This window comes from Periophthalmus magnuspinnatus, chromosome 20 (assembly GCF_009829125.3).
Source record: "Periophthalmus magnuspinnatus isolate fPerMag1 chromosome 20, fPerMag1.2.pri, whole genome shotgun sequence".
In the NCBI taxonomy this organism is placed as follows: Eukaryota; Metazoa; Chordata; class Actinopteri; order Gobiiformes; family Gobiidae; genus Periophthalmus; species Periophthalmus magnuspinnatus.
Genome location: NC_047145.1, coordinates 16,102,997 through 16,116,409, shown reverse-complemented (window position 1 = coordinate 16,116,409; position 13,413 = coordinate 16,102,997). Strand labels below are relative to the sequence as shown.

Here is a 13,413-nt window from a genome sequence, read left to right as displayed (position 1 = left end):
GCTTTTATCATCATTATGGCTGACACTACACTACATAAAAAGCGGCAAATGACTCTCATCCTTTTCCCAGAGACTGTTGCCCCATTAGGAAGAGACTGTTGTCCACTTTGTCTGATACATTATGCCCTCTTTTATCTCTTTAGTGCCTTGTTCAAACATGCATCCATTATGTCAAAACGCGTGGCTCATGGGCCAGACAAGATCATTAATTATAATTGATGGCACCCAAAACTTATTACAAAACGTATTCTAAGTGAGTATGCATCTGATTGTGTGTTTAGCCCACACAGGACACATGCATCCAAAATTTTGCACGTGTCCCCTCTGTCCTCATTATAAACGTGGATTAAATAATATAATATACACTTAAATGGTTGTTTAAATTGACAAAAAAAACAAAACATTAATTCTCTCACTCTGCATTCACCTCTGCACAGACCGCTAACCACTAAAGCCAGTTCAAGCGGCTGAGGTTAAAGCACTCAGGTCGCGCTGTCTGGTGCACAGACACTGTATTTACCTTTAAAGTGAAGCATCAAACCTGCAGATCCTCCACACTGTGTTCAGTTACTTAGATGAGGCTGCTGATGCGCAAGATGAAAATAGAAAATAAAACTAGATGGCAAAAGATCAACTATTGAAATTGAGAGGTCTAAGAGACTACTATGCTTATATTATTATACTATAGTTAACTGTAAAGATCCTTAACATCACAGACTTCTCATTCTGACAGGTTTTTGAATCCAGTATTTATTAAACTGCTTTTTTACTAGCATAACTGAATGTAATACAATAATACAATATAATACCATTTAGTTATGTTTTCTTTAATAAGTGTGTAGTATAGAGTATGAATTGTATTTTCAAGTAAAAGTAATTAACCAATTACTTATTTAGCCCTTATTTTTTAAGCCATTCTAATAAAAGTCCTTAAATTGCTTCAGTAAGTGGTGGCTTTTGGTGCATCCAAATCATGTTCTGGTGCACCCAAATGGAAATTTTAGGTGCACCAGTGCACCTTAAATCGTTAGTCTGGTGCAATGACCCCACAGCTTCCTCCACTCTCTCATATAGCACAACATCAAATTTGTCACCGCAAAAAAAACGTTTTAAAACACTAATTGTCCAAGGACTATTTCAGCAGTCACTTCATTATGATGTGAAAAGGAAAGCAAATTTCATAAGGTTTGGAGCCAATGGGACTGCTCATAATCCTGTTGGGGCTGGATTTAGGCCTAATGCACAGTAACATTTTCTTTTCTCCCTTTTAGTGTGTAGCTTTTGGCATTTGGTTTTACACTGACACATTTGTGTTATCCAAGACTTACCAAAACAATATTTATTCTTAAACCTAAAAGGCACTGTAGTATGTGTGGCCCTATACAAGATATTCTTTAACATATTTTGTAATCCAGGGCAGTACAACCCCCTTATGACATCATTATCTGTGTCTGGTTTTCTGCTGGAACAATTTTGGAACGACACTTTAACAATATTGAGAAATCTGATATACCCATGCTGTAGCCATCCATCATCCTGAGCTCAATTTCATTACTATATATTGGTTGGTTTTAATGTCTGACTTTCAGATGGGGGCAAGAGCCAGCAGATTATATCAACATCAAAGTATTGTTGAACTTTAGCATTGTATTTATTAACAAGGTTCAAGCGTCTCAATAGGCTGTCTTTGTGTGAGTCTAAATATTCCATGGTTTAAAATGAAGATACAGGGCCGCAAATAATTCCATAGTAGAGTATCAGAAGTTTTGTAGATTATTTGACAAAAAAAATGAAATATAATGTATTTCCTGTCATCACAAAATAACTTGCCAGCTCAAAAAGTGGTGACACTCTTCACATAGCCCTAAAATGTATATGTATAAAATGCATTTAGGCTCAACACATACAGAACATGATTAAGTGCATTCAATGATTCTCACCTCGAGGTACACAGCCCAGGGCATGACCAATGAGGCCACCAGCAGATCGGCCACAGCCAGACTGACCACCAAGTAGTTTGTGGTGGTCTGTAGCGATCTCTCCCTCAGCACAGCCAGGCACACCAACACATTTCCAAACACAATGGCCAGGATGAGTAGCGAATAGAGCATGGCGTAGTAGTTTCTCTGGTTGTCCTCCTGTCCCGCTGTGGCCACGCTCTCATTACCCCCGTCCCATCCCAGGTGCTCTGAGTCGTTCCAAATCCGCTCTGCGCTGCTAAACATCGCCATGGAGACGTCCCGGTGACATGGGAGGTGAAATGCTTGGCAGACCTATCAAAGGAGGAAAAGTGAAAGAATAAATGCAATGTGTTCCCATTAATCACTCTGTAGTAAGATTAAAGTGAGGCATGTTAGCCACTAAAGAAAGCATGGCAAGCTGTTATATTTCAGGCAACAAATCTGCTGGGATGAGCTCCTAGCAACAGTAGCCACATGAACCATACCTACACTGCATCCTTGTGTAGTTTCCAGTGTCTTGCTATAGGATCTAGAATAAAAGAAAAATGCCCCCATATGTTTTTAAATTAGATGCCCCCAAGAGCAATAATGTGAATGTGTATAAAGCTGCATAAGCAACCCCTTAAGTGCACCACTATTGTGAGTGTTCCTGGAAGACCTTTAACTTTGTATATCTGCTTCTGGTAAATACCTTTTAGACCATCTCAAGATAGACTGAAACAGAGGTAAGATAAGTTTAAAAGGGACTTGTGGTGTGACGTTCCAGGGTTAGCTCACTGGGGAGGGGTAATAAGTCCATGCTGCCATACTGAGAGGTGTGATTGGCTGCGGTCCCAGGCTCTGCTTCTTGCTCTTCATCCTTCCTCTCATTAATTCCCAAACCACCCAATCTGGCCTACATCCAAATAGTGATGCTGTTGTTCCCACCTGTGTCTCTAGATGGTAAACAAACTGATCCATCATTGCCTTAACCCATGTCCCCCTCATTCATGGTTATATGGGACAGAAATAGGGACACACAATGAAACTCAGATCATTTTTAGATCTTGCACTACCCTGGGAGCCTTTTTAAAGATTTCTGAGTGTATAGTTCCACGTGGTTCCTCAATGGCTGCAGTATCAAATGATAGCCTGGTAAGAAAAATGTGGGGAAGTAAAAGAAAGCAGGCCACCGATACCAACCACCTTGAAATCTCCTAATGGGGTAGCGCCAGCAGTTTATTACATGATCACGAGTGACAGTTAGGGTGAATGAAATGCAAATCATTACTCAGTGGAGGTGTGGGCATTGGAAAGCCCATCTCTTCACTGATGAGCTGCCTTCACACATGACTCCTGCTCTGGGCTGACTGGAAATTCTCGGTTAGTCCTGGTCTAATTGAAGGTGATTTGCGTCTTCCCATGTTTTTCCTCACCAATGCTGCTGCTCATATGAAAGCACCACCTGATCCTGCCTCCTCAATGTCAATGTACATCAGTTCTCCATTCTGTGGCAAGCCATTATGCGCACGTTTAGTACACGCACGCGCAGCTTAGGGTATAGTTTCAGGATTCCTCTGAACTGCTTTAGAGTGCAGTCTGAAACATAGGCTAATTTACATATTAAACTATTTACCTAATTAAAACAATTAGCTGGTTATTACGCCGCAATGAATACACATTAACTGGCTGCAGGCTAATTGATTGACTTTTCACTTTAATTCGTTATCTCCAATTGCATCAGTGCGACACCCAATTTAGATACCCAATCGTAATTACAAAATTAATTTAAAACAGGCGACAGGAGTGAGTCATTATCACGTCAAAATCACGTTTCAAAATTTAACGAGGCCATAGATGTGTCAAGAAAGGCTTAATTAGTTCCATATCCTATTTTATTCTTATAGGAAACAGAGCGCAGGGGCATGAAGGAACACATGAGTTTGGCGGAAATGGGAAATAAGAAAACGTGGGTTTGGTGTGGGTTTAGAAAAATGAAAGTAAACTTATCCTCTTACCTGTTACTGTAATGTTGAGGAGAATTCATTAGAAGCCATTGAGAAAAAACAACATCCGCAGAATGAAAAAAGTTGCCCGGTCTCGTAGTCCGGTAAAGAGCTCTTGGAGAGCGCGAGGAGCAGCATTTTCAGGCAGAGCGCACGGTGCCATTGCGCGCAGACTGGAGTGAATGTGGGATGCTCACTGCTCCATCAGAGATCGACCCGCGCCTTCTCACTTTCTCATTGTGCCTCACGGGAAACGCACGCGTACTGGGAGTGCGTCATGTGTCTCCCTTCAGATACGCGCCTTAGGAAACAATATGTATTTTATAATTAACTACATGCTAATTTGTACCATATTGCCAGAACTGGGTTGAATTTGCCCCAAGAGCTTTGTTTCTTGTTGTGACCCTGAACCAGTCTGGGTCATGTTTTCCTGGCAGTGACATAAGCATATAAATAGCTAGTGCTGGCCTTTAAAGCAGTCTCATGGGATAAACCTGTAAAATTAGGTCAGTTTAGGCATAGGTGGACACTTTATTGTAAAGTGCCACACCATTGTCTTTTATCATTTCCAGTTTTCAGTAACATAACATTTTACAGATTCATGTATTAACAAACCCTGGGGCAGAATCTGTGTGTGAGCCAAACAAATATAATCTGGTCCAGACAAGAAAAAATGAAGACAATATTTTGTTTTCCATTGTCCTCTTGAAAACAATTTGAAGGTGCTGACATTCAGTTTTGTTAAGAATGCAATATACATGCCATAATTCAAGAAGTTCCATTGCAATATTTTATGAAGAAAATGCAGAGCAGTGATATGGGCTTTTATACTTGCATGTCTTAATATATTTGCATTTTCTCAGACATTAGACAGCAGGAGGATATAGGAGTCCATGTGTCCTTGGAGCTCATTGGAAGTTTTGACCAATCCTTCTCTATACCTGCATGGGATACATATCTGTATGAATCCATAAATTCATAGCTTCTCTTTACTACACAATGGTGGTGTGACATCCATACTGGATTTCCTATCATATCTTGAGCCATTCAGACCACGTCTGAAAATTTCCCTCTCCACTTTTCTCATTTCTGTTCACTGTGCAATGTTCAGGACATCAATCTTAACGCCCCATGCCATGTGAATGGCAGCTCCTGCAAGTGTAATATTTTCTGGAGAAGCCTAGCCTGGCTGAGTTGCTGATTTATGGTGCTTGGTTGACATATGGGTCCACACACTAAGTTTTTGAGATAGTGCGGCTGGCCAAGTCCTCTTTCATGGTCAATGAGAAGGATCATATGAGATGCCATACGTCATAGATGAGCTTATGTTGAAAATGCGCCCCACTTTTCAGTCCAATGACAGCAGGCAGGTCACATGCACACGTTGTTCTGGCTATGGATTAGTGAGACAAATTGATGAGAAGGTGAAGAGTTAGGAGTTAGCGTTTTATTGAAAAGGATGGTTGTGTAAATTGCACCTTGACAGATACTCTGAGGTGCTATAGCCGTCTAGACTAACTGAAGGTCTCAGCTCAAAGGGCACCACAGCAATCACAGAGAACAGGGGAAGGAAAACAAGAACTGTTGAAACTTGCTGCCATCTATTGGGCAAAACAGTGAAGATATTGCAAAAGAGTGACTGGAGATAAGTTAATAAAACGTTTATTAAACATTAAATATTAAAAGTATTTTATGGAATCTGTAATTGGGTACTTTTGGGGTTGTACGGCCTTTTTCTGTCCTGTGAATATAAGAATATAATTTGAACAATTAGAACGGAATTTTTCTCAGGAAATACAGCTGTCACACCACAGGACATCAAACAGGTGCATGTTCAATTTTTTCAGAAAAGTTTGATGTTACAAAAATAATTAATTAATGTAATTATTCATTTTGATCTGTAGCTTAAAACCTTAACACAAGAGCCCTTCCTGGTGCACACATGTCAGATTTTTCATATGACACCACAGGATGACCTTTGGATTACAGCATTAAACTGCTCATATCTTTTTAGATTTAAAGTAGTGATAAAGGTGTATTTGTAATAAATAATGCATGTCCCCTTTATTAACTATCTGTCAGGAGAAACTCATTCGAGAATCTTTTGAAGAAAAGTGTTACTATCACAGAGCAGGATATTTTTTGTTAAAATCACGTGTTTTTATTCAAAAAGAGTGTAATTTATAGAATACATCTTTGTGCACCGTAGAGTTTAATTTTCAAGGAAGACAAACATGATATAAAGTATATAAAATGGTATTCTTACAACTGGACACAGATTTAATTGTTTCATCACCTAGCTGGATTTTCCCTTTGCTTCTTCCGCTTCCCACTCATTGAAGCCACCCTGAAGATGCCTTGCCCTAAAAGCAAAATAAATGCCATTGAACAGTGTAACAGAAGATATTTTCCATTAAAGTAACTAGGTTGTTTTTTTTTTAAAGAGTTTTGTCATGTAGTGAAAAATAATTACTTGGAGAATCCTAGCCGACGGGCAATGTCCAGGGCCTGGCCACTCCTAACTCCACTTCTGCAGTTAAACACAATGTTGTCATCTGTTTTAGCAGGAGCCTTCACTTGAAATTTCTGCTCAAACGTTTCGGAGGGCAGCTTCAGTGATACCTCCAGATCATCCACTGAAAACATACAGATCGTCTTGTCAGAAATAACATGGTCACCCAGAATATATCTTAACTATAGATGTGCAAATGTTGTATTGAAGTTTAGCAAAATTAGAATATTGATTACATCATCTGAAAAAAGCTAAACAATTCATTCATTTTATGCAAGACTTGAACCTCAACCCCAACTTATCACATTTTTGCAAGGAAAATACTGAATGATATTTTGCCATTGTCATTTCACCCACACGCAATAAATTGTATGTCTTAGATATTCAAACACCTTTATGAAAGCAAGCATATATATTTGTCAGACAAGGTACAATTACATAGAAGGAATGGTTAGTCCCAGTAATACGCAAACACATAGTAACCAGACAAATTAAACCTGGACTGAAACTGCTCGTACAGTATGGGAATGAAAATTGTGACCGGCACCACCACTGCATTATATTGGAATGCCTATTGTTTTTGTATATTAATAGCAATTCATTGTCCTATAGTAAAACTTACATAGTATGTTCACAGCACTTGGGATGTGTCCAGCTTGGAACTCATCAGGCCTTCTCACATCAAACAGCTGGGCGTTCTTGCTGTCCAACATGGCCTTGAGCTGAGAAACAGTAACCACTGAAAAGAAATCAAAATATTACACAACAATTTAACTGGTGCCTCAACACCCATATTCCTTCAAACTCACCATCCATTGTTATCGTGACTATTGTCCCTAAAGAGGCTGCTGCTTAGATAAGCCTACAACTGGATTTACTCTGGCACTGTAGTAAGAGTATGTTATGTCCAAATCAAAAATGTCACACTCATCTAAAACTGGACAAAGGAGAAAGGCAGCATGCAAGACATTCATTCAGGCCCACACGAACAAACAAGCTAGGTAAGGAACACTAAGGAAGTAGACCAATGATGCAATTAAACTATATTTGGGGAGTGGCGATTATCACTCATCTAACTTGGACATTGAACATTGCCCCACTGGCTCTGGGCAGTTATCAAACACAGTTATGAAACACTTAAAAATATTAAATGTATTGTGCACATATATTTTATAAAATGGTTCGTTAAGCCTAATTAATGCATTAATGCAATTAATGCAGCTTACAGGTTATTGGGGCACATGCCCCAGTATAAATGAGCTGTGCCCTTGTATGGAAGAAAAGCACATAATGACATGAGGAGTGCCCTGCCTGTGTGCAGATCAGAGTATAAGCTATACTATACATAGGTACTGTCGTAATGACTGGTGAATCAAAAGAGGCAGACACAGGATTCAAAAAATGAACAGGATTTATTACAAAGAAAATGCAAAGGCTGGGTGTTACGAGCTGGATTGGAGGCTGAGGTGATCAGTGGGTCAAAAAAAACGAGGTCTGAATAAGACAAGAAAAAACTAAGTACTCCGAAAAACACAATGAAGCAAACTAGGCCAAGCAACTGCAATACCACGGGAGGATAAATTGCGTGTGGAGAAATGAGCATAGTTTTTGTAATCCAGAGGTTGTAGCTTGATTGGTTATGGGCTGCAGGTGAGTACTCAAGTGGGAACCCAAGTACGTTCTACAGTAACCTGGTGGACCCCTCCCAGTCCACCAGGTTACTGTAACCCTCTACCCCGCCGGCAAACATCAATGAGCCGCCGAACCGTCAAAGCCGGGTGACCATTCACAACCTGGATGGGAGGAGGGGGACTGGCTGGAGGGCTAGGATCACTGAAAAAAATGGTTTTAGCTGGGGAAAGGGAAGACGGCCATTAGAGGTGAACAGCAGAAGGATTTATGACCTTGGTGATCTTCAACAACAACAACTGAGTATGACTGTATTACCTTGGGATGGAGGGAGGTTAAAAAGTCCACCAAAATGTGTGACCAGGTGCGTTTGGGAACAGGCGGAGGTTGGAGCAGACCAGAGGGCAATGAGTGGGAGGCTTTGCCCCTAGCACAACAGGGCAGGCCAAAACATAGGCTTTAGTGTCCTTGTCAACTGTTGTCCACCAGAAGTAGCATTCCAGCAGAGTGTTCAGTTGACCCCAGGATGGCAGGAGAATAATGAACAGTGAACCCATTCCAGTACTTTAGAGCAGACAGCATCTGGAACAAAAAGAGCCAGGGGGGCCAACTTATGGCAGTGATCACACAATCAGGAATAATGATGGGTTCAGGAGAGGGAGTGTCTTCTGGGGAGAACTGGCATGAGAGCGCATCTGGCTTACATCGCATGAACCTGGACGATAAGTGAGAATGAAATTACTGCTGAAGAAAAGAGACCAGCTGGCTTGCAGTGAGTTCAGACATTTTGTGGACTGTATGCAAGCAAAGTGTTTAATGGTGCATCCAAACCAAAAATGGGTGCACTTCTTCCAGAGCAAGTTTTCACAGCTAACTTTCACGCTACTCTGGAGGAGTTAAACCCTTTGAGAGGGTACTGCCCAACTCCCGTGTGAGGGATCGGGCTGATGCAGGACTGGAGCAGACGTAAGCAGGTCTCTGAGCTTGGTGAAAACGGACTGAGCTTCAGGGTCCAACAAAACTGCTTGGAAAGGAGAGGTAAGTTAAGACAGGGGTGCCACAACATGACTAATAAAATCGCAGATAAAAGTTTGGAAAAAAAACAATAAATCTCTGTAACTGCTTTCTGCTGTTTGCCATTGGCCCATCTGTCATGGCTCTCACCTTCTCTTGGTCAGCCTTCACCTGTCCACTTTCAACAACAAAACCCAGAAAACTTACCTTATTAGAGTGAAAGTCACATTTTTCAGCTTTCACGTAAAGATTGTTATCAAGGAGTCTTTAAAGGACCTGCTCGACCACATGCTGCACCAGATTTTTGTGTAGTTTTGGAAAAAATAAGAATGTCATCCAAAGACAAAACGATTCAGAAAATCACACAGCACATCATTGATGAACTTGAAAGACAGCCAGGGCATTGGTTAAGCCAAAAATGACTAAATACTCAGTCCCAGTGGCATAAAAAAATTTAAAATCTTCCACTCTTCTCCTTCTCTTATATATACACCAAGTCGTAGGCATTTCTAAGGTCCAATTTTGTAAAAACTGTCTCCGTGGAGCAGTGTGAAAGCCGAATAAATGAGTGGTAATGGGTAATTGTTTTTGACAGTTATATTGTTGAGGCTCCTGTGATCAATACATGGTCTTAATGTTTTGTCCGTATTGGGTACAAAAAATAACCCAGCACCCACAGGTGAAGAGGATGGTCGGATAATATCAGCAGCAACAAAGTCTTGGATATAGTCTTTCATGGCTTCCTGTTCAGAGAGATTGTAGAGACGGCTGGAAGGCAGAGGTGCACCAGGTAGGAGATCAACTGCACAATCATAAGTCCTGTGAGGAGGGAGAGACAGTGCCTGACTTTTACTAAAAACATCCCCCCCACACTAGGCACAGAGGAGAGGTCAGGCTTGTCCTGGAGAGGTTTATCATTAGAGTTGGCTTCCCCTGCTGGTGACAGAGCAGATTGCAGACAATTGTCATGACAAAAAGGACTTCATTCAGAAACCTTTCCACTGGCCCAGTCGATGATGGGATTGTAATTTTACTAGCCAGGGATGGCCCAGAATAAGTCAAATTGTGGGGGCAGAAATGACAAAAAAAATTTCATGATTGCCAGACAAAACTATGGAAACTGGTTCAGGAACACGTGTTACCTTGCGAGTGGTCTCCCATTCAGAGCTAGGGCTGTCAGTGGCCTTTCTCATGGTTCCAAACTTAACCCAGACTGCCCAGCCACCTGCTGGTCTAAAAGTCTTCCTCAGCACCTGAGTCAATAAGAGCTCACTGTTTTATAGCAGAGTGGAATCTATCTGAAGTCTACGGTTCTTTTTGTCTGGGAGAGTTTTGACCCATCAGTACTGGACAGGTAGCTAGAAAGTGACATTTCTTCCCAGGGTACCGGCACACATCCACCTAGCAGCGTTGATGACACTGTAGGGGGTGGAATAGAAGGCAGCAGAAAGGGACTGGGCGGCGTACAGCATCGGAGGAAAAAAGGCGTTTCTCTCTTTGACGATTTTGCAGATGGTTGTCAAATACGAATAGCTGGAAAAATCAGATTTAAGGTCAGCAGGGTCATCACAAGAAATTAGTTCATCTTTTACCTCATCACTTTAACAAAAACAGTTTCCAAAATTCAATGGTATAGTCTGAAATAGATCTTGCACCTTGAGAGAGACTAAACAGGCGGAGGGAGGCATCAGCTTGATAGTCTGGATGGTCACATTCAAGTTCCCTCACAAACTCATCATAAGCCACTTGGTCAGTAGAAAAGTTAGAAAATTTTGCCTCAGCCCACTGAAGTGCTCTCCCTCTCAATAATCCACACATGTAACAGATCTGAAGATGCTGAAAGTTGGTGGAACATGGAGGAACATTGAAAAAGAAAACCAGGGTAGTGGCTTGGCTGACCTGAGTATGGATGAGGGTCCATGCATCTAGACTCCAGGAGCGAGCAGGAGAGGTTGATCCAGGAGCAAAGGCTGTTGCAGCAGAGGCCAGAGACTGGAGATTGAGCAAGGCAGAAAACTGAGTGACTTGTTTGGTCACGGCTTGGTTGCTTCCAAACAAGGCCCGAATACTTTGTTCATTTTGACCGACCATGTTTTCTTGAAGCGAAAATGCTTGCCGTAATGTCTGGTCAGTTTCCGAGTCTGTGGGATTTTAGTAATTTTTTATTTTTATTTTTTCAATAGCTTCCCAGTCAAAGGGTTAATTCTGAAAACCAAAACGTGTGCATGATACCTGGAGACTAGGACTACTATAACAATTTGATTTGGAGTTTTTAAGTCACCTGATCTGAAAGATATTGAAAAAAATGCATTAATTAGGCTAAATTAATCATAATACAATTTAAAAAAAACGATTTTTATTAAGATATATGGGCATAATACATTACATATATTTTTGTTAGTGAAGTTTTGTTGTTTTTTTTTATTAAACGCCATTCACTCCAACAGTAATTTATTGACGGTCCCTAACCAGAGTATGTAGTGGCTTTTCAGAATATGACTCTTGGCACGTGCTGGCGCGCGCGGGGCACGGCTCATGACCAACGTCTAACGTGAAACCAACTTCCCCGCGGTACTCAAGAGACACTTGCGTGTGTACAATGTTGTATTTTGCATGTAATTTTCTCTTTGGTTGAAAGGCACGTTGCACTTCCTGTTTACACTGGCCTAACAACTTCAGATCATTAAGGCAGTTTAAGGAAACGTTTACCACTGTCATTCGTGTCTCCACATCTTGTAGGAGGAGTCGTCCCAAAAGTCCGGAAAAAATGACTCAATGTCGGGTATGATCTGCGGTTGCCCTCGGTCAAAGCCTGGCAGAAAGCTCGTGATAAAGCGGATGTTAGCATTATGAGACCAACAATATTCACAGAGCGGCTGAGAGGAGTGCGCAGAGTCATCAGACAAAGGTTATTCTGGGTTTATTTATACAGGCTACAGGGCCAATGCCAGGTCTTCCTCTGCATCTATTCAAATTTGACTTCATTTCAAAACTGCAATGCTGCCATCCTCAGGTTGTTTACACAACAGCCACAGCTCAATACAAGATATCACTTTGAGAAAAACGTTAAATTAGTCAACTGAAGCTGGATCTATCGTTACACTAATTTTGTAAAACTGTTGTGTGTTAAATTAAGTAACTCTAACTTAGAAGAAATGCAGGTTTAAGATGAAACAGTTATAGGAGTAAGCGGGCCCATATGGCTACAGAAAATTAATTTTGCTGTTGATTTTGTTGAAGTGATCCTATTTTGTTTTGGATTCAAATGTTTGACCGAAAGTGTTCTACAGAATAAGAAATACATTAAAATCACAATACAACAAATAAAAACATAACTAATCACAAATAATCATACAAGTAACATTAAAAGAGTTGTTTTTTTTCATATTAGTAATATTTGTCACTGAACATGCAGCTTTCAGCTGAACGGTTGGATCCGAATCTTTTTTTTTTTTTTTTATTTGTATGGGTTTTTATACTTAACACTGAACCGACAAGAATCAGCACAGAAACAGAGCAAGCAACACGAGTGAGAGCTTTGTGCACAAAAAAAACAAGATAAGACATGCCTTTATTAGTCCCACAGTGGGGAAATTCCAGTATTGCACCACACAGTTAAACAGAAGGAAAATGGTACATGCAATAAAACAGATAATAGTTTTAAATAATTTTAAAAATATACTTAAAAATAAACTAAAAATAGACTCTAATATAACATTTTCATAAAGTGACTTAAGTATTGCACATAGGTGTGGATGAATGACATGTTCAGTGTTAACAGTGTTCATTGTAGAGTCTGACAGCAGCAGGAAGGAAAGACCTGTGAAACCTCTCATTCACACGAGGGTGAATCAGTCTGTCACTAAAGCTGCTCTCCAGGGCAGACAGAGCATCCTGCAGGGGGTGAGACTCATGGCCCAGCATAGAAATGACCTTAGCCAGGACCCTCCTGTCCCCCACCTCCTGCACTGAGTCCAGAGGACAGCCCAGGACGGAGCTGGACTTCTTGATGACCTTGTCCAGCTTCTTCCTTTCCCTCTCTGTGATGCTGCTGCTCCAGCAGACCACATCGTACAGGATGGCTGATGCCACCACAGAGTCATAGAAGGTCTTCAGGAGTGGCCCTCTCACTCCCAAAGACCTGAGTCTCCTCAGATAGAGCCTGCTCTGGCCCTTCCTGTACAGTGCATCTGTGTTGTGAGTCCAGACCAGTTTGTTGTTCAGATGAACACCCAGGTACTTGTATGAGTCCACTCTCTCAATGTCCCTCCCCTGAATGTTCACTGAGGGGGCAGTAGAGTGGCGTCTGCAG

General features: G+C 41.1%; 2 protein-coding genes across 4 annotated transcripts in view; both read right to left on the bottom strand.

The window, feature by feature from the left end:
- Window positions 1-4,298, bottom strand: part of drd3 (dopamine receptor D3) — a 34,452-nt gene extending 30,154 nt beyond the window's left edge. The window contains exons 1-2 of the mRNA XM_033985823.2: window positions 3,959-4,298; window positions 1,941-2,273 (exon numbers count right to left, since the gene is read on the bottom strand). Of these exons, the coding sequence (XP_033841714.1) occupies window positions 1,941-2,231 (291 nt within the window). The 5' untranslated portion in view covers window positions 2,232-2,273; window positions 3,959-4,298. The remainder of the gene's footprint in view (window positions 1-1,940; window positions 2,274-3,958) is intronic.
- Window positions 4,299-5,387: 1,089 nt separating this feature from the next.
- On the bottom strand, window positions 5,388-12,022 carry si:ch211-161h7.8 (thiosulfate:glutathione sulfurtransferase). 3 transcript variants are annotated; one of them, XM_033985459.2, is made up of 5 exons: window positions 11,811-12,022; window positions 7,081-7,197; window positions 6,420-6,582; window positions 6,243-6,309; window positions 5,388-5,687 (listed from the first exon to the last, which is right to left on the bottom strand). In XM_033985459.2, exons 1-4 carry the CDS (start codon window positions 11,998-12,000, stop codon window positions 6,243-6,245), a joined length of 537 nt encoding a protein of 178 aa, XP_033841350.1. In that variant the 5' UTR covers window positions 12,001-12,022; the 3' UTR covers window positions 5,388-5,687. The 3 variants fall into 3 exon arrangements, with proteins under 3 accessions (XP_033841350.1, XP_033841349.1, XP_033841351.1); XM_033985458.2 differs by lacking the exon at window positions 5,388-5,687 and having other exon boundaries at window positions 6,073-6,309; XM_033985460.2 differs by lacking the exons at window positions 5,388-5,687; window positions 11,811-12,022 and adding an exon at window positions 7,268-7,473 and having other exon boundaries at window positions 6,075-6,309.
- Between the last annotated feature and the right edge of the window lie 1,391 nt (window positions 12,023-13,413).

What these genes read in the sequence shown, in the direction of transcription:
- si:ch211-161h7.8 (XM_033985459.2), bottom strand. Translation starts at nt 12,000, where the DNA reads ATGACTCTGCGCACTCCTCTCAGCCGCTCTGTGAATATTGTTGGTCTC. An exon ending in TGGAGACACGAATGACAGTG is followed by an intron (nt 7,198 to 11,810) that starts GTAAACGTTTCC and finishes ATTTCTTTTCAG; the next exon opens with TGGTTACTGTTTCTCAGCTC. An exon ending in AAGTGCTGTGAACATACTAT is followed by an intron (nt 6,583 to 7,080) that starts GTAAGTTTTACT and finishes GTATGTTTTCAG; the next exon opens with TGGATGATCTGGAGGTATCA.